Here is a 22,060-nt window from a genome sequence, read left to right on the forward strand (position 1 = left end):
TTATTGATTGATGAGCTATTTAATGTGGCGTTGTTTGTTTAAACTACACGCCTCATCCTTTTTTTTCCCATGTCAATAATGCTTAGCCAAAAGTACACTTATATTTCAGGTTATATGCAAATATTGGTACACTAATGCGTTAAACACTTTGTTTACAGTGTAATGGGAATTCTTGTTTTCATAGGCGGCCATTTTAATTATTTGTAATGACTTCGTAAGATCAAATGAATTAAATTGGATATCTTATTCATCCATTTTCCTCCAGCGTAGTCCCTGATTATCAGGGGTCACCACTGCGGAATGAACCGCCAACATCTAGCATATGTTTTTCACAGCGGATGCCCAACCGCAACCCAGTGCTGGGAAACACCCATACAAACATATATTCATACACTATGGACAATTTTTGTTTACCCAGTTCACCTATAGCGCATGTGTTTGGACTGTGTTCCAACATGAGGAGAACATGCTAACTCCACACAGAAATGCCAACTGGGCCAGCCGGGGTTTGAACCGGCGAGCTTCTTGCTGTGAGGTGACAGTGTTAACCACCGTGCCACCAATTGAATAACTATTTAAAAATGCAAAGTAATTTGTAATTAATGTATATTTCACTCAAGATCAAACTCAGAAAGAGAAGGAATTTAGTCTCGTAAACTGCCTCACTCTTCTGTTTTTGTCTTGTGGTCCCTGTGGCATACGATTTTACGTCTTATTTTGGAACAGCATTGTTTTGCTTCCACAATGCTCCATATATTTTGGCATTGCGTATGTGGAGTCAATATATTTCAGTGGCCACATAATCACCATCTATGAAATGACTCATAAACCTCATTCCTGTGCAAAACACAGGCCGCTCTGGTAAACAAAAACATTGCACAACACGTCAGTTACACATGTAGCCCTTGATGAAATTGACATCCAATTACAAAAACACAACAAGTTGAAATGTACTGCGTTGCTTATGAAATGAAGCTTGATTCATTTATTATTAAATTAATTAGCTCCCACAAAAGTTCATTCATTTTCTTTTTGCCTTAGTCCTTTTATTAATCGGGTCGCCACAGCGGAATGAACCGCCAACTTATCTAGCATATGTTTTATACAGCGGATGCCCTTCCAGCCTCAACCCAACACTGGGAAACACCCATACATTCTTGCATTCACACTCATACTCTACAGCCAATTTAGCTTATTCAATTCACCTATAGCCAGGGTATATACAGGAATCAGAGGGTAAAATTCAATACCTTTTAAGACCTTTTTAAAGACTCTTCATACATTTTAAGACCTCACCGCCCCTCAGGTCTAAGGAGGTAACATTGACGACATTTTAAATGTATTCATTAGCGGCCCGTCCAACAGGCAATATGGGCGGTTGCCTAGGGCGCTGTTATTGTATATTTATTGTGAATGTAAGAGTGAAGACAAGTGCGTATGTATAAATCATGACTAATGAACATTGCGCAATGCACAAAAACCATTAAACGCGATACAATTCACAACGATGGTGAGGAAAAATAAATAACCTCCACTTTTCATTAAAAGAATAGCTCTGTATAAATTGTACATGACAAATAGCTGAAAACTATAATAAATACTCTGTTAAAATAGTTGGGTTAAAAAATAACCCAACATATAACCCAACTATAGGTTATTAAAGCACCTATGGGTTATTTTAACTTAATGCATTGGGTTATTTGGATTAAATGATTTTTTTAAAAATGGTATTACTAATGCTACTAGTACTACTAATAATTTTTTAATTATGACTGTAAATAAATAACATACAGGATTCAAAAATATTGAAAAAAATCTTTTTCCATTACGATTTAGTTCCAGACAGTTGAAAATAAATCAAGAATCACAAACAATAAAGAAACAACAACGTACAGGCAGTTATAAACTGCATGCAGAAAATCATGTGTTGATTGAGCAGAATATGGAGCTCTGTGTGCTGTAGAGACTGTCCAGCAGCTACATCAGGCTTCACTCAGTGTCCACAGTGTACAATACATTAACCACATCCAAACGCTTCTAAAAGATGGTTTTGGATGGTGAAACGGATACAAAAACACAACATGGAGAGGTAATTTGATAAAAGATCTCTCTCTCTCTCTATCTATCTATAATTGTGTTATAGCTTAAATGAACTTTATAACGCAAAAACAACATTACGCATACTCATTAATACATCGGTTTTGTGTCGGTTAAATCGGTTGAAATTGAGACTGTTGAAATCCAAATTTTTACCCCAACTGATTGAGTTATTAAATAGCCAAATAAAGGTTAAAAATAACCCGTCAAAGAACCAAATATGTTTAACTCAACCATTGGGCTAAATAAGTAAAGTTTTTAAGAGTGTACACAGCAACAGCATGAATAAAAGCAGAAAATATTAGTAATATATCCAGCAACACCACACTCTATTTTGCAAAGAACAGCCTGTAATCGGCTATTGGGTGAACTAGAAAGATGCAACAGCTTTCCACAGATTCCACATATCTCTTCAAATTGCTCTTGTTCGATATAAACCCGAAAAGTGTCTTAAAGCCTTAAGTAATATAACGCCACAAGTGTCCAATCTGTGCCCATCTTAATTTATTATTTTTGACTTATTTTTATTGACTTTGTTTTATGTAAAATTTGTGTTTTTAACACACTTGCGCTTTCATTTGCAATACCTGCAAATTTATTTCTTTAAATCGGAGTAAATATTTTATCATATGTATTATAGATTAGATATGTTTCAGTTAATAAAAATGTAGATACAAATATTAAAAATGTATTTTTACACTGAAAAAAATTATTCAAAGATGATTCCTTGGATTTACTCAATTTTTTACGTTTAGTGGTTGTAAACAATTTAATTGGGCTGAACTTAAACAAATAAATTAAGTTGAATTTTCTTAAATTTAATTAGTTTGTTTAAATTCAACACAAATAAATTGTTTGCAACAGACATCATTTTTTTCCAGTGTATCGTCTCGCTGTTTTTACACCAGTGAGACCCTTTTTTTATCTCGCCCCTCAGCCCTACACTGAATATTCACCAAATACTGACTGTAAGAAACTAATCTTAAATTAAAACATTATTTATTTACTTTATAAAAATGTTAATCCAGAAGGTTTTTCATAAAGAACAGCGTAAATAAGGGTGCCTTGGTTACTGCAGTAAACAAATATAGATGGATTTTATGGATTTCATTTACTGCACAGCATCCCATCACAGCATATACAACTGTATAATCAAAAATTATGCTATATTTTATACGTTGTAACAGCATTTAAGATTTTTAAGGGCCTTAAATTTCTCTAAATTAATTGATCAACTTTTAATACTTTTTAAGACCCTGCGGACACCCTGTGTAGCGCATCCCTGCTGAAAAATCAAGCTTAAACCAGCCTAGGCTGGTTGGCTGGGTTTAGCTGGTTGACCAGCCTGGTTTTAGAGGGGTTTTGGCCACATCGAGGCTGGTTTCCAACCATTTCCAGCCTGGTCTTAGCTGGTCAGGCTGGAAAATGACCAGCTAAAACCATCTAAAACTAGCTTGACCAGCCTGGTTTAAGCTGGACATACCTGGTTTTGGCTGGGCTCCCAGCCTGGCTCGGCTGGTCAAGCTGGATTTAGCTGGTCATCTACCAGCCTGACCAGCTAGGATCAGGGTGGAAACCAGCCTGGAAATGGCCAAAACCCCTCTAAAACCAGGCTGGTCAACCAGCTAAAACCAGCCAACCAGCCTAGGCTGGATTACGCTGTTTTTTTTAGTAGGGATGTCTTTGGACTGTGGGTGAAAACCGGAGCACCCAGAGGAAACCCACGCGAACGCGCGGAGAACATGCAAACTCCACATAGAAATGCCAACTGACCCAGCCGAGGCTCGAACCAGCAACCTTCTTGCTGTGAGGCCATCTTGCTACCCACTGTTATTCTGTTATTAATTACTCTGGTGTCATTTAAATCCCCAGAGATATTCATTGATAATCTGAACCCAAATTATGCTGGAATAAGAAGGTTTATTGGGCAGCACGATGTTGTGGTGGGTAGCACAATTGCCTCACAGCAAGAAGGTCGCTGCTTCGAGCCCCGGCTGGGCCAGCTGCCCCAGTGGTGCTCCGGTTTCCCCCACAAGTCCAAAAACATGTGGTATAGGTGAATTGGGTAAACTAAACTGTCCATAGTGTGTGTGAATGAGTGTGTATGGATGTTTCCCAGTAATGGGTTGCAGCTGAAAGGCATCTGCTGCATAAAACATATGCTGGATAAGTTGGTGGTTCATTCCGCTGTGGCGACCCCGGATTAATAAAGGGACTAAGCTGAAAAGGAAATGAATGAATGAAGAAGCTTCATTAAAAGTTGTGTGTGCCAAAAAAACTGCGTGACACGGTGGCTCAGTGGTTAGCACTGTTGCCTCACACCAAGAAGGTCGCTGGTTTGAGTTTCGGCTGGGTCAGTTGGCATTTCTATGTGGAGTTTGTATTCCCCCCGTGTTGGCGTGGGTTTCCTCCGGGTGTTCTGGTTTCCCGCACAATCCCAAAGACATGTGCTTTAGGAGAATTGAACAAACTAAATTGGCCGTAGTGTGTGTTTATAAGTGTATATGGGTGTTTTCCAGTGCTGGGTTGCAGCTGGAAGGCCATCCAATGCATAAAACATGCTGGAATAGTTGGCGGTTCATTCCACTGTAGCTACCTCTGAAATGGAGACTAAGCTGAAGGAAAATGAATGAATGACAACATTGTTTGCACACTCATCCAACATGAATGTCTTAAAGTTACAAGCAGCAAAAGTCACACCAGGCTCTTTCTATTTCTGTTTACTTTCTCTTTCAACATTTAAACACTTGTGCGCATAAATGAAGCCTCTTTCGGCCTGCTCAGGCTTGAATACGGCTGGGACGGTCTGTGTCTCGTGTCAGAGAGAGAGATGTGTGTGTCTGTGGATGCTGTTAAGGGTTAAACCTGTGGGGAGGGACAGGAAATGTCTGCAGTGGCCACTAAAAGAGCTCTTTGTGCTCCTGTCTGACCACCTGAAGGCTTAGTCCAGCAAACAGCCAATCGAAACCTTCTCCCACAGAGTGGAAAATGAGCCACGCTCCAAAGATACGTGTGTTAATAAGAGATGAATAGATACACAGTTGAAGTCAATATTATCCGCTTCAACTTATATATAGTTATAATATATTTTTTTCTTTTACAAATATTTCCCAAATTATGATTAATGGAGCAAGGAAATTTTCACAGTATGTCTGATAATATTTTTTCTTCTGGAGAAAGTCTTATTTCTTTTATTTCAGCTCGAATAAAACCAGTGTTAAATTTTTTTAAACAATTTTAAGGTTAAAATTATTAGCCCCTCGATTGGCTTCAGAATAACCCACTGGAATACAATGACTTGCCTAATTATCCTAACTTGCCTAATTAACCTAGTTAAGCCTTTAAATGTCACTTTAAGCTGAAAACTAGTATCTTGAAAAATATCTAGACAAATATTATATATTATTATATTATATTATTATGGCAAAGATAAAAGAAATCAGTTAATAGAAATTAGTTATTGAACTATTATGATTTGAAATGTGCTGAAAAATATTAATTTAGTATATTACATTGTATTTTATTTATATTAATGTAGAAAACAAACACATAAATGACATTTATACATTCAATAAATGCTTCATTTTATCATTTCAAAGCATTTCATCACAGTAAAAATATCTGTTAATGAACCGTTTCCGTATTTTGAGATTCACAATTGTTTTCCTTTTATTGATGGTTGTGAATTGTATTATGGGATGTTGATCTCTGCTCTGTTGACTTTTGATGTAAAAAATTCAACTGTACAGTTTAAAGCTGCGGTCACACTAGAGTTTGTGCGTGCGAAATTCTGTCGTATGGAGCTGCGAAAAGGGGCGGGATTAAACAAGATGATTAGACATTTAAAAAAGCGAGCGATTGCTCCATGTTTTAAATTTCTGTACAGAGAGGTCATGTTTTGATCTTCGATTGGTCTCACGCAGTCAAGTGATGCGATTTCGCAGGTCAGAGCTTGCGTTTCTGGCGTATGAATAGAAGTCTATGGGGGAAAAAAAGTCCAGTGTGACGGCGGCTTAACGTGACTTATATTGGCATTTTAGTAGTTTAAAATAATATAATGTATAATAAATAATAGAGAATTAAATCTGTAAAATAAGAGAAAATGTACTGGCAGTTTATTACAAGATTTTTGCACCGTAATATGCAACACTAACCTAGAAAATATAGCACTTTAAACTATTAAATAAGTGAAGTTTATTTATAAACAAATTTCAAGAGGATCACAGGCTTATGATTGATCACAGCTGGTCCTGCATTAGCCAATTAAGCCACTATATATACCCTAAGTTCCATATTCCACAGCCATTTTTGTTTTGAAGAATCCCCCCTTCCACCCCTCCTCCTTTCCTAGATGGGTGGCCCAGTGGTTAGCACTGTTGCCTCACAGCAAGAACATCACTGGTTCTAGTCCTTACCAAGCCAGCCGACGTTTCTGTGCGGAGTTTACTTGTTCTCCCCGTGCTCACGTGGGTTTTCCCTGGGTTACCCGGTTTCCTCCCACCGTCCAAAAACATGCAACTTAAGTTAATTGACTAATCCAAATCAGCACCATTGACATGCTCCTAGTAAGTAGTTATATCTCTATCAGCTATAGGGGAGTTCTTGAGATCTACCTGAGCTCAAACTCCCTTCTCGCTTTGCAAACGGGAGGGAGCCCCGGGCTCGAGGATCTTCTGAACTCAGGGCCCTCTCCTGGGACAGCATGCCAAACAAGCTTAATAATCAATAAGCAACTAAGTGTGAACTCTTAACGTTAATAAAAGTCACTTTTTTGAGCTTTTTTAAGTATAAAAGTTGGAAGAATGATCCCATACGTCACGTCTGCTATAGTGACACCTTGTGGTCTTTTGAACACTAGTTATGTTTTGGTTCCTGTTTTAAAAGTTGTTCACGTGATCACTGCGTGTTTCCAGCTGTCCGTCATTTGCCTAATTTAAGCGTCGTCTTTATAAGCTCTGTTGTGTTTAGTTTGCCTTTGGATTTTTGCTGTTTGCACGATTCTGTTTTGTTCTGTCTGGCTCTTATCTGGTCCTAGTCTGTTCACAGACTCGTCATTTTGGTTTGTTTGTTCACTTTGTTTCACGTATTGATTATGTTTTTGAACTCCTGTTTAAGCGTTGTTTGATTCACCTTGTATTTATTGTGTTGTACCTGACCTGTCCCCTTGTTATTTTTTTAGTAAGACTTAAATTGCTGCACTTGGATATACCTTTTATTTTTGTAAGCCCATCGTGACACCATAAAGCAATTAAAAGGCATAAATAAATCAGGAAAAATAATAAAATTAATCACAAAATACAGAAAACTACTAATTTACGGACATTTTTTAATAGAAAGGGGGTCTTTCACTCAAAATGTTACTCTTTGAGAACATCATATAGTGTAGAAACTATTCATTATTGCGGCACTGCTTTAAAACTACAATTATACACTGCCAAATTTAGCACATCATGTATAGGTGTATGTTTTACTGTGCTTTACACACCCACAAAACACATTCAAATATACATGTGCGGACCTGAAGAAGAGGTTTACTCTGGTGGTGACCAGCGGGCGTGAAATGTGGCCTGGATCGCTCTGCCATCCTGAGGGTGTAAATTCTCATGTCGTGTGCTCCTCCCTGACTCTATTTTCCCCTCTGACAGGAAACACCTCCCTTTAGCCAAACTGCTTTTCTATCGTCTGGCCCCAGTGTGTGTGTGTGTGTGTGTGTGTGTGTGTGCGTGTGCGTGTGCGTGACCAAAGAGGCTGTTCTGCTCTCGCTGCTTCTCCTCATGTCAGGATCAGACGTGTGTGTGTGAGTAGACAGAGTGTGTGAGTGTGTGGAGCTCAAGCACCTCTCAGTGTTTAGTGTTCCTGCTTCATCTTCCAGTGTGTGAGGTCACAGCGCCTCTGGATACGGGACTTTCTGGGCTTTCTTACAGCAGGACAATCTGGAGGGAAAGGATGGTTCAGTAGAAAAAGGTAAGAAATATTTTATATTGTATAAAACATCTATGGAAATGTTTATATAATTGTTCAGATATCATTAAGATGTGACTTGGGTTTAATTCAAAAGGAGCTGGAGTTACTTTTAAGCCTTTAAAATTCAGATTTTTGTCTGATGTACAATTTAACTGGGTAAGAAAATCACGTTTTTATAGTTATGAATAAAAAACTGAGACAAATAGATCAGAATATCACTGAAGTAAAAACTTTCTGATTTAGATCAACTCTGAAAAATCTGCAGAGAAGCAACCTTAAAACTGAATTGCAACACTAACTACCCATAACACCCTAGCAACTGCATAGCGATACTTTAGCAACCTAACAACTGCATAGTAATGCTCTAGCAAACTACCACAATATTCTAGCAACCACATTCCAATGCTCTACAAACCCCCGTACAGCTGAGCAGAAACAACCTAGCCACTTTGTAGCAACAACAATCTGACCACTGCATAGTAACAGCATAGTAACGGTATAGCAACACTCAAACAACGGCTCATAACTCCTTAAACTTACATTTACAAACAACATCCTAGCAATTGCATAGCAACCACCCACAATAACAACCGTTTATTACACTAGCATGTCAACACTCTAACTACCACATATAATATCCTAGTAACTGCATAGAACCAGATAAATTTGTAGTAATGCCGTGGAAAACCTGTAACATTGTATAGCAACTACATGGCAACATTCTAGCAAAGAACGAGGATACCCTAGAAACTTCATAGCAACACCTTAGCAACGGCATAGCCAACATCCTAGCAAATAACCCTAAAACCCTAGTAACCGCATAGCAATGCACTAGCAACTACCCACAATGGGCAGAAAGCTGCATAGCAACCCCCTAGCAACTGCATAAAATAGTACTAGCATAGCAACAATCTACCAAACTACCACCAATCTAACAAACTACCACCTAAAACACCCTAGCAACTGCATATAACAACTTAATGACTGTGTAGTAATGCTGTAGCAACCCTATAACATTCTACCAACTTCACAGCAACACCCTAGCAACTACATAACAATGATTAGCAAAGAACTCCAATACTCTAGCAACTGCATAGCAATGCACTAGCAACCACCCACAATGGGCGGAAAGCTGCAAGGCAACACCCTAGCAACTTCATAAAGATGCACTAGCAAAGCAACACTCTAACTACCACCTAAAACACTCTAGCAACTGCAAATAACAACTTAATGACTGTGTAGTAATGCTGTAGCAACCCTATAACATTCTACCAACTTCACAGCAACACCCTAGCAACTGCATAGCAATGATCTAACAATCAACTTACAACATAACTCTAACAACTAACATAGCACTCTAACTACCACCTAAAACACCCTAGCAACTGCATAGCAACCACCCGCAATGGGAAGAAAGCTGTATAGCAACTGCATAAAGATGTACTAGCATAGCAACACTCTTACAACCACCTAAAACACCCTAGCAACTGCATCTAACAGCTGTGTAGTAATGCAGTAGCAACCCTATAACATTCTAACATCATCTCAGCAACACTCTAGCAACTGCATAACAATGATCTAACAAGCACAACACCCTAACAACTACATAAAGATGTAAAGTACTAGCATAGCAACACTAACTACCACCTAAAACACCCTAGCAACTGCATCTAACAACCTAACAACTGTGTAGTAATGCAGTAGCAACCCTATAACATTCTAACATCGTCTCAGCAACACTCTAGCAACTGCATAGCAATGATAAACATGCACAACACTAACAAATACATAAAGATATACAGTACTAGCATAGCAACACTAACTACCACCTAAAACACCCTAGCAACTGCATCTAACAACTGTGTAGTAATGCTGTAGCAACCCTATAACATTCTAACAACTTCACAGCAACACCCTAGCAACTGCATAGCAATGATAAACATCCACAACACTAACAACTACATAAAGATGTACAGTACTAGCATGGCAACACTAACAACCACCTAAAAACACCCTAGCAACTGCATAGCAATGATAAACATCCACAACACTAACAACTACATAAAGATGTACAGTACTAGCATGGCAACACTAACAACCACCTAAAAACACCCTAGCAACTGCATAGCAATGATAAACATCCACAACACTAACAACTACATAAAGATGTAAAGTACTAGCATGGCAACACTAACAACCACCTAAAAACACCCTAGCAACTGCATCTAACAACTGTGTAGTAATGCTGTAGCAACCCTATAACATTCTAACAACTTCACAGCAACACCCTAGCAACTGCATAGCAATGATCTAACAAGCACAACACCCTAACAACTACATAAAGATGTACAGTACTAGCATAGCAACACTAACTACCACCTAAAACACCCTAGCAACCACATAGAACAACTTAACAACTGTGTAGTAATGCTGTAGCAACCATATAACATTCTTTCAACTTTATAACAATGATTGAACAACCATTACACCCTAGCAACAGCATAGCAACCACCCACAATGGCCACAAATCTGTACTGTATTGACTTAAGTGATCCCAGAGTGCAGCATGAGCTCAGCAGCTTCTTCAGACATGTGCTCCTACATGCCCGTCTGCAGGTCTGCTGTTCTGGGAAGCTCTGACAGGTGGTTGATGGTATGCCGGGGATGTTTTGTCCTGTCGCTGATTCACAGCTGTGGTGGGGCAGAGCTCCGCCGGTCAGCCTCACTGGAATATTTCTGGCACTTGTGGCATCGTACAGCCCACGCTAATTGGTACTTGAAGCAGGACTTGACAGTGTTTACAAGCTTTTAGTGTAATCGTATATCCCTGGTATCCCAGTTCCTGTTTGTCATGTGTTTGTGTATGAGGGAATGGAGTTTTTGTTTGCTAAACCACACTGGAGGGGCTTTAAAAATGGAGATGTCGTGAGACAAAAACAACTAAATGCATTTAAATATTTAACTACTGGGCGTATTGGTAAATATGTTATTATTATTGTTAATATTATAGCGACAAGGTGGCTCAGTTGACTGCACTGTCGCCTCACAGCAAGAAGGTCGCTGGTTCGAGTCCTGACCGGGCCAGCTGGCATTTCTGTGTGGAGTTAGCATGTTCTCCCCGTGTTGGTGTGTTGGTTTTTCTATTTAAGCAATATTTAACATCCTACAGGTGCTACTAACAATATTTCTTTAATAATAATATTAATTGTTGTTAATAATCATAACAATAATAACATGAGCATCGTCATTATTACTTTTACTTTACATAATTACATTATTATTCCTTTTATTAGCTATACATCTAATTATATCGTCACCATTTAATGTTTTTAATATACTACTACTAATACTATATTAATGATAATTTTTTAAAAATAATTATACAACCTCAAAAGTATACTAGCAGAAAAATAAATACATTTAATCCTGTCTTTCTATAGTTATGCAATATTTAACATACTACAGGTACTACTAACAATATTGGTTTAATAATAATAATAATAATAATAATCATTGTTGTCATAAGATTATTAGTATCATCATCATCATCATCATTATTATTATTATTACTTTTATTGGGTATATAATAAGTTATATCATTACCATTTAGTTTATTTAATGTACTACTACTACTACTGTATAAATAATTATTTTAAATATGTTTTCCAAAATTATATTATTACATAAATATTGCTATATCACATATTCTATAAGCATAAAAATAAATAAATACAATTAATTCTCTAATTATCTTTGTTAAGAATAGTATTTTTAAATAATTATGCGATATTTAACATACAGCATACGCATATTTAACATACAGTCAAGACGATCCGCTGCAGTTCAAACCGAGTATCAGAATGGGGAAGAAAGGTGATTTAAGTGATTTACCATCTCTAGGGTTGATTCGGAGGGTGGGGTTAGAATTTGTCGTCAACAACACGAAAGCATGGATCCATCCTGCCTTTCATCAACGATTGAGGCTGGTGGTGGTGTAACGGTGTGGGGGTATTTTCTTGGTACACTTTGGGCCCATTAGTACCAATTGAGTACTGTTAAGTACTGAGTATTGTTGCTGATCATGTCGATCCCTTTATGACCACAGTGTTCCCATCTTCTGATGGCTACTTTCATCAGGATAACATGCCAAGCGCGAATCATCTCAGACTGGTTTCTTGAACATGACAATGAGTTCACTGTACTCAAATGGCCTCCACAGTCACCAGATCTCAATCCAATAGAGCACCTTTGGGATGTAGTGGAACAGGACGTTCGCATCATGGATGTGCAGCCGACAAATCTGCAGCAACTGCGTGATGCTATCATGTCAATATGGAGCAAAATCTCTGAGCAATATTTCCAGTTCCTTGTTGAATCTATGCCATGAAGGATTAGGGCAGTTCTGAAGGCAAAAGGGGGTCCAACCTGGTACTAGTAACGTGTACCTAATAAAGTGGCCGGTGAGTGTATTTTTGTCTAATTGCTGTTTACATCAAATGTAAATTAGAATTAAATTACATCTAAACAAAGAGAAACCTCTAAACAAAACCTAGTTTTAGTTTTCGTATATATAATAGCCAAGAATTTTAACCTATAAAAAAGCCACAAACAAATAAACAAGTCACAGTCGACATACCATGATGCACAGTAGTGCACTTAATCGTGTGCCCTTGTTCTGCCAAATGTGTGCAGATAGTGATCGGGGCGGCTGAGACTCTGGCTCTCGATGGCGTAGATTAAAGTTTGCTGTAATTACAGGCCCCGAGAGGAAACAAACAGGAAGACAACAACATGGCACCTCTTCCGTGATCTCAGCACGGCCTCGGCCACTGCAGGCTTTATGGTGCGCAGTCACCGCATTAACAGTCTGATGCGTTTTACGGTTTCCTTTCTCGGCTGGAAGAGACTTACACACATCCAGGACTCGTGTGGCTCCGGCTTGGGAAATCCAGATGTTCAGCTTTAATTCTCCCCCTCCCCTTTTCCTGCTTGGAGAGAGTGACACTAGCTGGATCTTCCCCAGTTTCTCAGAGAAGAATCCCACGCAGACCCGTCCCAGCAGAATCTGGGTTCCTGTGGGAAAAAATGGGAAAGTCTGGATTGGAGCAAAGAGTGAGACCCGGGTCAATGCAACAACAACAACAGAAGTTACAAATGGCCTGTGCAGAAAGAGACGTGTACAATGCTCCTTAATAGCACAGTTAGTGTTATTTCAGCCTCGGGGGCCAAAATAAACAAGTTAAGGGGTATTTGTCTAATTATGCATGGAAGGGCATGTTGCTTTAGTTGTCCTTGCAATGTTAGGGCAATTACGATTAATGATTTATTGAAACCTCTAAACCTACAAATTGAACTTATGCACGCAACTCAACACAGTTTGTGCTATCAACATGTATGATCTACTAAATGGCTACCAAATATCCTCATAGCAAGCATGCAGAAATGGTTCAAAACTTCAACAACCAATCAGAAAATAATACCAAACCGCAACCACTGCGCTGTCCAGAACATCATAAAAAATGAATAGCAATTACTCAGAACACCCTAGCAACCGATAAGAACACTTTAGCAATCACACAGAACACCCTAGCAACCAATAAGAACATCTTAACAACTCAACAGAATATCCCAGCAATTATATAGCAACCAGACAGAAACTGCCCAAAATAATTCAGCATCTTAGAAATCACATAGCATACCAATTATATTATTATTCTATTCAACAACCTTCAATATAATAGTTACCTCATAGCAACCACCCATAACATCTAAGAAATCTGTATAGCAACGACATAGAACACCAAAGCCACTATCCAAAACACCCTAGCAACAACTCAAAATATATTACTTTACATCAACCACACATAATGCCCTAGAAATCACACAGACTATCCAAAACTCCCTAGCAACAACTCGGAACATAACATCTTAGAAACCACACATCAACCATCCAAAACACCCTAGCAACAACTCGGAACATAACATCTTAGAAATCATATAACAACCATCCAAAACACCTTGGCAACAACTCAGAACAACCATCCAAAACACCCTAGCAACAACTCGGAACACAAAACCCTAAAAACCATATAACAACCATCCAAAACACCCTAGCAACAGCCGAGAAACAACCATCCAAAACACCCTTGAAACAACTCGGAACATAACATCTTATAAACCATATAACAACCATCCAAAACACCCCAGCAACAGCTCAGAACAACCATCCAAAACACCCTAGCAACAACTCGGAACATAACATCTTAGGAATCATATAACAACCATCAAAAACACCCGAGCAACAACTCGGAACATAACATCTTATAAACCATATAACAAGCATCCACAACACCCTAGTTACAGCCCAGAACAAACATCCAAAACACCCGAGCAACAACTAAGAACATAACATCCTAAAAACCATAGGACAACCATCCAAAACACCCTAGCAACAGCGCAGAACAACCATCCAAAACACCCTAGCAACGACTCGGAACATAACAGCTTATAAACCATATAACAACCATCCAAAATACCCTAGCAACAGCTCAGAACGACCATCCAAAACACCCTAGCAACAACTAAGAACATAACATCCTCAAAACCATATAACAACCATCCAAAACACCCTAGTTACAGCTCAGAACAACCATCCAAAACACCCCAGCAACAGCTGAGAAACAACTATCCAAAACACCCTAGCAACAACTCGGAACATAACATCTTATAACCATATAACACCCATCCAAAACACCCCAGCATCAGCTCAGAACCACCATCCAAAACACCCTAGCAACAACCAAGAACATAGCATATTAGAAACCACAGACCAACCATCCAAAACACCATAGCAACAATTCAGAACCACTATCCAAAACACCCTAGCAACTGCATAGCAACCACTCGGAACGTCACAACAACCGCAAAACACCCAGAACACCCTATCACATAGCAACAAAGTGGAACTCCATAGCAACAACTCAAAGCATACTAGCGACAAATCAGAACTGCACAACACCCTCCAGAACCGAACACCTTAGAACCACTCAGAACACCCCAGCAACGGCATAGCAACCACGGAACGCATAGAAGTTAGCATTGACTTGTATTTCCTCCACAGCGGCTGAAGCCTGAGGTGAGAAAATAGAGACGAAAGCACAAGAAACGCTTAAGTCTTCAAGAGGCCTCCAGAAAGCGCCAACATGAACCCCATTCGGAAAGACATGGAGCTGCTGAGTAACAGCATGGCTACTTACGCCCATATAAAAGGTAAAAGCACTACACACATTAATGCCCAGGTTAAGAATTCACCTGGCTAAGCACTATAGGATTGAGTTGGTTCTGTTGAACTGGTCACATTTCTAACCCCAGGAACAGAACAACAAGCCATTCCATAGACTTAAGTGTTCTGTTTGATTTGGCTTCACACCTCGGGCTACATAAGAAACAGCTTAAACTTTCCTAAAGACTTTTTTCTTTTTTAAGCAGTGTTGCCAGATTGGAGATGTCAAAGTATCGTACCAGAACCTCAAAATTATTGTATTTGGAGGAAAATTATCATACACGATACAGTATACAGCTATTATCTAGACAAATAGCGTTGAGGCAACGTGTAAATTACCACAATACGTTAAAAAAAACTAGGCATACCTTAGTGGGAAGGTTCAAACTCCACCTCGGAGTTGCGGTCATCGAATGTTGCCAGATGTTGAGGGATTTATTTTGCTGTACAAATTTGACGCCATCATGGACTGCAAAATAGTACTGGTTGGCTTGAAAGCAGTGCATCCTCCCGAATTTTTAACACTCTCTGAAGTGTGCATGCTTTGTTTTGAAGAGATTAACTTTGGAAAAACACGTTCACATGACGCATTTGAATTAAAGGCTTTGTTTACGGAATAAATTTTTTTTTTTTTAATAGTTTTTTGCCGCACAAACGTGTTCTTGGAGCTCTAAATGATTACAGTTGAAGACACATTGGATGTTTTTGGTTCCTTTTGAGAAATTAGACCATGTGAAAATAAAAAAGCTCTAGGATTTCATCCGAAATACATTAGGCCCCGTTTACACTAGTACGTTTTATAAAACGGCATTTTAGAATGAAATTGATCTGCGTCCACACTGGCGTTTCACCCAGCGTTTCTGAACAACTCTCTATCCACAACGCACATCACACACACACTCTAGCATGCGCTACAGCATATCCACCCAGATGAGAGCTGTGCTCGTTGGACTGTTCATCAAGGATCTACCGCTGGATCCAATCTGACTATATTTGTTAAACGTGATATTAAATTCATCTTGTTGTCTATATCTAACGACATATTCTCCGACTTCGCTCTTTTGAATTTATTACTTGTTTTCAGGTTACATGTTTTGGCTGAGCACAAAGATAAGTTAATAATTAATGTAACCACGTACATTCTGTATATTGACTGAGTGTTTGCTTTTATTTTCCTATGCTTATTGTATGTTATACTTTTATGATGGCCATTATTGATTATTAAAACTGATATTTAGCAAAAGAGAGGCTGTTTCGAATTTTCAATGAAAATGAAAGGCAGTTCTGTTATAGGCTTTTTGTTGTGAATATGCATACAGCGAAAATATGCCGCACGACGCCTCAACATTTCTGCTGTCTGTTAAATTGCTAATATCAAAGTGAAAATAGCAGTTCCTTAAATTATGTTTTCATTTTACTGTTAAGAAAGTGAAACAGCATAGCCAGGGGGATGTGAATGAGGTTATAAAGTACACCGTTCCCTTTGAAGATTTACCCGACGTGTCCTCTGGAGTTTGTTTTCCATATCAAACTTGCAAAGTCTGAAATTACAAGAAGAGGATGCAGGATTGAACTGTGTATAGGCTATTTAATATTGAGGGAAAACCCCCCAATCAGATCCGATTTCCCCCATCCACACTGACACAGTGCAACAGCGTTTTAGAATGAAAACAACCTCTTCAGTGTTTTCAAAACGCTCCGTTTTTGAGGCTCGAAAACTCCAGCGTGTTGATGGATGGCGTAACAGTAGCAAAACGTTTGCGTTTTAAAACTAAAACGTAGTGTAAACGGGGCCTTAAGTTGTGTTTAGAAGATGAACGAAGATCTTGGAGTGTCATGAAGGTTAATAAAAGAATTATAGTCTTTGGGTGAACTAACCCTTCAATCGTGATTAACTGTTTGACAACGCTAGTTTTAAAAGGAGACCTATTATGCTTCTTTTTACCAGGTGTAAATTAAGTCAAATAATGTATACAATAATGTAATAACGTACACAAATAATGTTTTATAACTCTTTGAAACTGCCTCTTTTAGGCTTTGATCCCAATCGTGGCATTTTGGTGACTGTCGCTTTAAATTCAAATGAGATTGCGCTCTTTCAAAAGAGGGCGGAGCTACTAATGCCTGTGTGTCAGCATAGTGGCAGATTCAAAAACCAGACTACTGTTGTATGCTAATGAGGGAGAGATGGTCACTAATGGGCGGAGCTTTCCCCCTCTGATGATACGTATAAAGGGAGAACGTCAATCAAAGTGTTTCTTTCAAGTGTAATAATAAATTAAATGAATAAATGTTAACTATTAAAAAAAAACAGTCGCCCCACAACTGTGATTAAACTACTTATAAAAGTGATTTCTGATTTAAATGTTGAACGGAAGCTCCTCTGATACTGAAGTAAAACATTAAATTTTCTCTTTTTAACACAGCCAACATGGAGAGCTTTGCGCTGTACTTCATGATGGGCGTATGTTCAGGTCTTCTCCTGGCGCTGGTGCTCCTCATACTGGGAATCACCTGTCGGCCGCATCCAAAGACAAAAACACCCTCCACACCTGACAAGAAAAGACTGAAGGAGTCCAGCGAGGAGGATGAAGACGACGACAAGGAAGAAGATGAACTTGATGAAGGAGATGAAGAGGATCTAGAGGTGCCAGTGGTCACCGTGAGTCCCATGAGTGATCAAACACAACTGAACGGCACTATAAAGAGCGTGAATGTGTTCGCTTCAGCAGAGGAGCTGGAGAGAGCCAGAAGACTGGAGGAGAGAGAGCGGATAGTCAGGGAGATCTGGAGGAATGGACAGCCGGATATACTGAGCACAGGCACACTTGGAAGAGTTCACTATCACTAGTGGGTTAACTTGTGGATGATTTACGCACAAGGAGCCACCAAGACAGGAGGTGTTAAACTCAGCTCCTGGAGGGTCATTTCCTGCAGTTAAAGGGTTAGTTCATCCAATAATGAACATTTACTCACCTCCAAACCTTTATGAGTTTCTCTCTTCTCTTGAACACAAAAGTAGGTAGCTTAAAGAAAGCTGTGAACATTGACATCCATGGAAGGAAATACTACTATGGAGGTCAACGGTTACCAGTTTTAACTGTCCTCAAAATATGTTCAGCATAAGATAGAAACTGATAAAGGTTTGGAACAAGTGAAGAGTAAATGATGGCAATTTTCAGATGTGAGTGAACTATCCCTCTAACAGTAATGCACGTGACCAAGCTGATCAAGGTTTTTAGGAGTGCTCAAAGAAAAAAGGGTGTGTTAAGTGCTGAACTCTGGAGGACAATGGCGATATGTTCCTAAAACAAGCATGTCCAGTTCTGCTCCTGGAGGGCCAGAATCTTGCAGATTCAAGAAATGAGCTCAAACTCCTATAGACGTTTCTAATCTCAAACCATGTTTCTGGTGAGATACTGTGCTGGAGAGATGCAATTGTTCAATTTTTGCACTGACCAAGAAACAGAATTTGTTTGTAAAACTTCCGCATTGCCTAACAAACTTTGCATTTGCTTGCAAAACTTGCAACGAAACTTTGTGTTTGCGCAAACAACCTTTGCTTTTCCTAAAGAAACCTTGTTCGCTTGCAAATCTTATGTGTTTCTGGAGAAAGGTTTGCTATTTGTACACAAACGTGTCTTCTATAATCCTGGGAAACCATGGGTCTGTTCTTCGTACGTGGATTACTCAATTGGCTGGATTTGGTTATTGACCATTTGACAATGCAGGATCGTTTCGTTCTATAAAGCTTTCCCGAGATTTGTTGTGGCAACAGTTCTGGTAGCTCAAACCTGCACTGGAACAGGTTTATTTCATGTAAACAGGATTGGGTCTTTTCAAGGAAAAGTAATCCTGAAAGTATGTAACAAATGCTGATATTTTCTTACAGTAGTAGTTAGACCATTGTAAGGGAAGTAAACAATAACAATGGTCCTGACGTATTTCCTGTTTTACATTTTAAATTTCCATAGCTTCTGAGAGTCCAAAAAGTTCCACATATTGATAAATAATGTTACAATAGCTGTTATAACATCAAAATATGATTGAATCGTCTTTTGTTATAGATATGAAATAGTTCGACAAGCAGGAAAATGTTCATGGGCCAATGACGTCATCACATTAAAATGTCTAGTTACAGTAAAAGAAAATCTATAAATAAAATGTATGAAATCTGCACTGCGAAATAAAAAGTACAATAATTTTCATGGGGTGATTCTCCCCAAGTGGTTTGAAGAGAATATGTATTAATATCGACTTTTAGTTACAAACGTGTACCATTTTAAGTTACCGACCCAGCTTTAGTATGATTTGTGTATGATAACAGATATAACCAAAATTCAACAGTTTTTTTTTTTTTAAAGGAATAATATTTTATGCAGTCATGCATGTGTTTTGACAGCTAATATTCTGGTGATTTGATGCTTCGCAAAAGTTGCAGACACCCTTACTGATTACAAATAGCAGCCAGTTATTTCTTACGCTGATTGAAAAACTTCAATAAGCCTAGGCTACTATAAAGAGTAAAAATCTGTAAAACTAAATGCATTGCTAAATACTTTTGACACATAAAAGTGTAAAGCCTGCAGCTCACAACAAATGTGGAAAGTTATTGCGTATCATATTTAACAAACCGTTTACTACGAATTTTATGTAATTTTGCTCACATGGATAACTGAATATTAATCAGATGATGTCATTATGCTGCTGTGCCGTCAGCCAATCGTTGCATTGCAGGTCATGATTTCGAGGATCGATAGATCTGTTCTTCACAACACACACAGCAATCTCAAATCAGTTTATCCACACATTTTAATCTGATTCGCGAACTTGTTTGAAGAACCAAATTAGCCAGAGATCAGTTATCAAGATTAAAAGATCCAGGATCTGCCAAATCATCTTGGATCATTTAAGTGAGGTACGAAGAACGGACCCATGTTTACTTGCAAACCTTTTGCATTCCCTGAAGCAGGGGTGTCCAAACTCAACCTGGCGGGCCGGTGTCCTGCAACTCCAACTTTCTTCACACCAGCCTAAAAGTTTCTAGTATACCTAGAAAGAGCTTGATCAGCTAGTTCAGGTGTGTCTAATTGGGGTTGGAACTAAAATATGCAGGACACCGGACCTGCAGGACTGAGCCAGAGAAAGTACTGAAGTATAAATTTCTAGATTTCCCCCATCAAAACACCACTGTTAGATGGGATTTTGGTGTTATATACCTTTAAAAATAAGAAGGCCTCCATATTTGATTTGCATACTTTTGAGGTTGGTCTCACAAGCCCTTGCTTGTCTTCAGAGTAATCATTTGTAAGCACTGACAGATCCTTTTATACGTCTTCTACATACATTTTGAAGTAAATGGGTATTTATGCTGTTTTTTTAAAATAAAATCACAGCTTTATACCATTTGTCCCACATGGTGCAAATTATAATAAGTGGAAATTATTATAATGGAAAAAGCCTTCTTCACTCATAACCTTTCATCAAGTTAAAGCAAGGTATTTTGCACCATAATCAAATGGGTGTTCTTTGTAAAAGTTAACATGAACAGAACATGAAAAAAGGCAATTTTAAAATGCACTTTTACTCACCAATTCTCATCTGCTGGTGTAAATAAAGTGCTGTCCAGTCCTGCTTGTAGAACAACTTCAACCTTGATCAAACACACCTAAACCAACTAATCAAGATCTTCAGGATTACTAAAAACTTTACACAAACAAGTGTAAAACAAGAATTGGTTAACTCGTATGCACTATAACATGCACAATATATTAAGCATCAATATCGCAATGTGTCCGCCCACAAGTCACATCGCAAAATATGCAATGTTGAGTAAAGGATTACAATCGGGCAGGATCCACAGTTCAAAACTCTTGAGATGTGTACGTTTAAGAGCATTTCAAGAGAATTTAAAGCACTTTAACAGCGCATAAAGAAGTTTAAGAACTGGGTTTCTGCCAGTTTCAATAAGTAAAATTTAAGACTTTTTAAGCTCCTTTTAAGACCATTATGAAATAAATTGTACTTATACAGGCCTAAACACTAATGATTATTTCTTTATTATTTTTTGCTTTCCACAAAAAAAAATCTAATGTAATTGTTCCTTAGAGACATATTTTAATGTGTCAAAACAAGAAAACTCTAGTTGTATAAACTATTTTCAACATAATATTTTAGGGGGGTTTTAATGACACATTTAACAGTATTAAAAGTGTATTTATTGTGGAGGGAATTACAGACATTAACAGAAATAGATATTTGATGGCTTTTGTTCCAAACTGATTGAGTATAACCTTTATTCACTCTAATGCGTTTCTGTTATCATCATGAGGAACTGTGTAATTGTTTTTAGCTTTCTTTCCCTGATTTTATTAAGATGGATTGCTGTCGGATGGATGTCGGGCCAATTGGGTAACTTCACTTGGACAGAGGAAAATTAGGACCTGTTTAAAATTAAGACATACAACACAATATTTCAGTGAATTTAAGACTTTAAGGCCTAAAATTTCGTTTTTGAAATACAAGACCCCGCGGACACCCTGTAAGAAATATTAATTGCATTCAATTATTAAAGATGAAGACAACGCAGTGTTATTTTACATTTAATTTCTGTCCCTGAATATTGTTAAACTCTTTCCAGAAAACCATTAAGCACTGTTCATCCCACTTCAATATTTGCTCCATTGCTTATGACTGTAGTTTGTTTATTATATACAC

The 22,060-nt window shown here is 38.3% G+C and overlaps 1 protein-coding gene across 1 annotated transcript; it reads left to right on the forward strand.

The window, feature by feature from the left end:
- The first annotated feature begins 7,796 nt into the window (after positions 1–7,796).
- On the forward strand, positions 7,797–21,364 carry eva1bb (eva-1 homolog Bb (C. elegans)). Its single transcript, XM_056480429.1, has 3 exons — positions 7,797–8,061; positions 15,182–15,330; positions 17,770–21,364. Exons 2-3 carry the CDS (start codon positions 15,264–15,266, stop codon positions 18,192–18,194), a joined length of 492 nt encoding a protein of 163 aa, XP_056336404.1. The 5' UTR covers positions 7,797–8,061; positions 15,182–15,263; the 3' UTR covers positions 18,195–21,364.
- The last annotated feature ends 696 nt before the right edge of the window (positions 21,365–22,060 follow it).

This window comes from Danio aesculapii, chromosome 19, assembly GCF_903798145.1.
Source record: "Danio aesculapii chromosome 19, fDanAes4.1, whole genome shotgun sequence".
In the NCBI taxonomy this organism is placed as follows: domain Eukaryota; kingdom Metazoa; phylum Chordata; class Actinopteri; order Cypriniformes; family Danionidae; genus Danio; species Danio aesculapii.

Bases quoted from the DNA above. Each gene is read 5' to 3' on its own strand.
- eva1bb (XM_056480429.1), top strand. From the start codon at position 15,264: ATGAACCCCATTCGGAAAGACATGGAGCTGCTGAGTAACAGCATGGCT. The intron at 15,331-17,769 runs GTAAAAGCACTA...TTTTTAACACAG, and splicing joins TACTTACGCCCATATAAAAG to CCAACATGGAGAGCTTTGCG.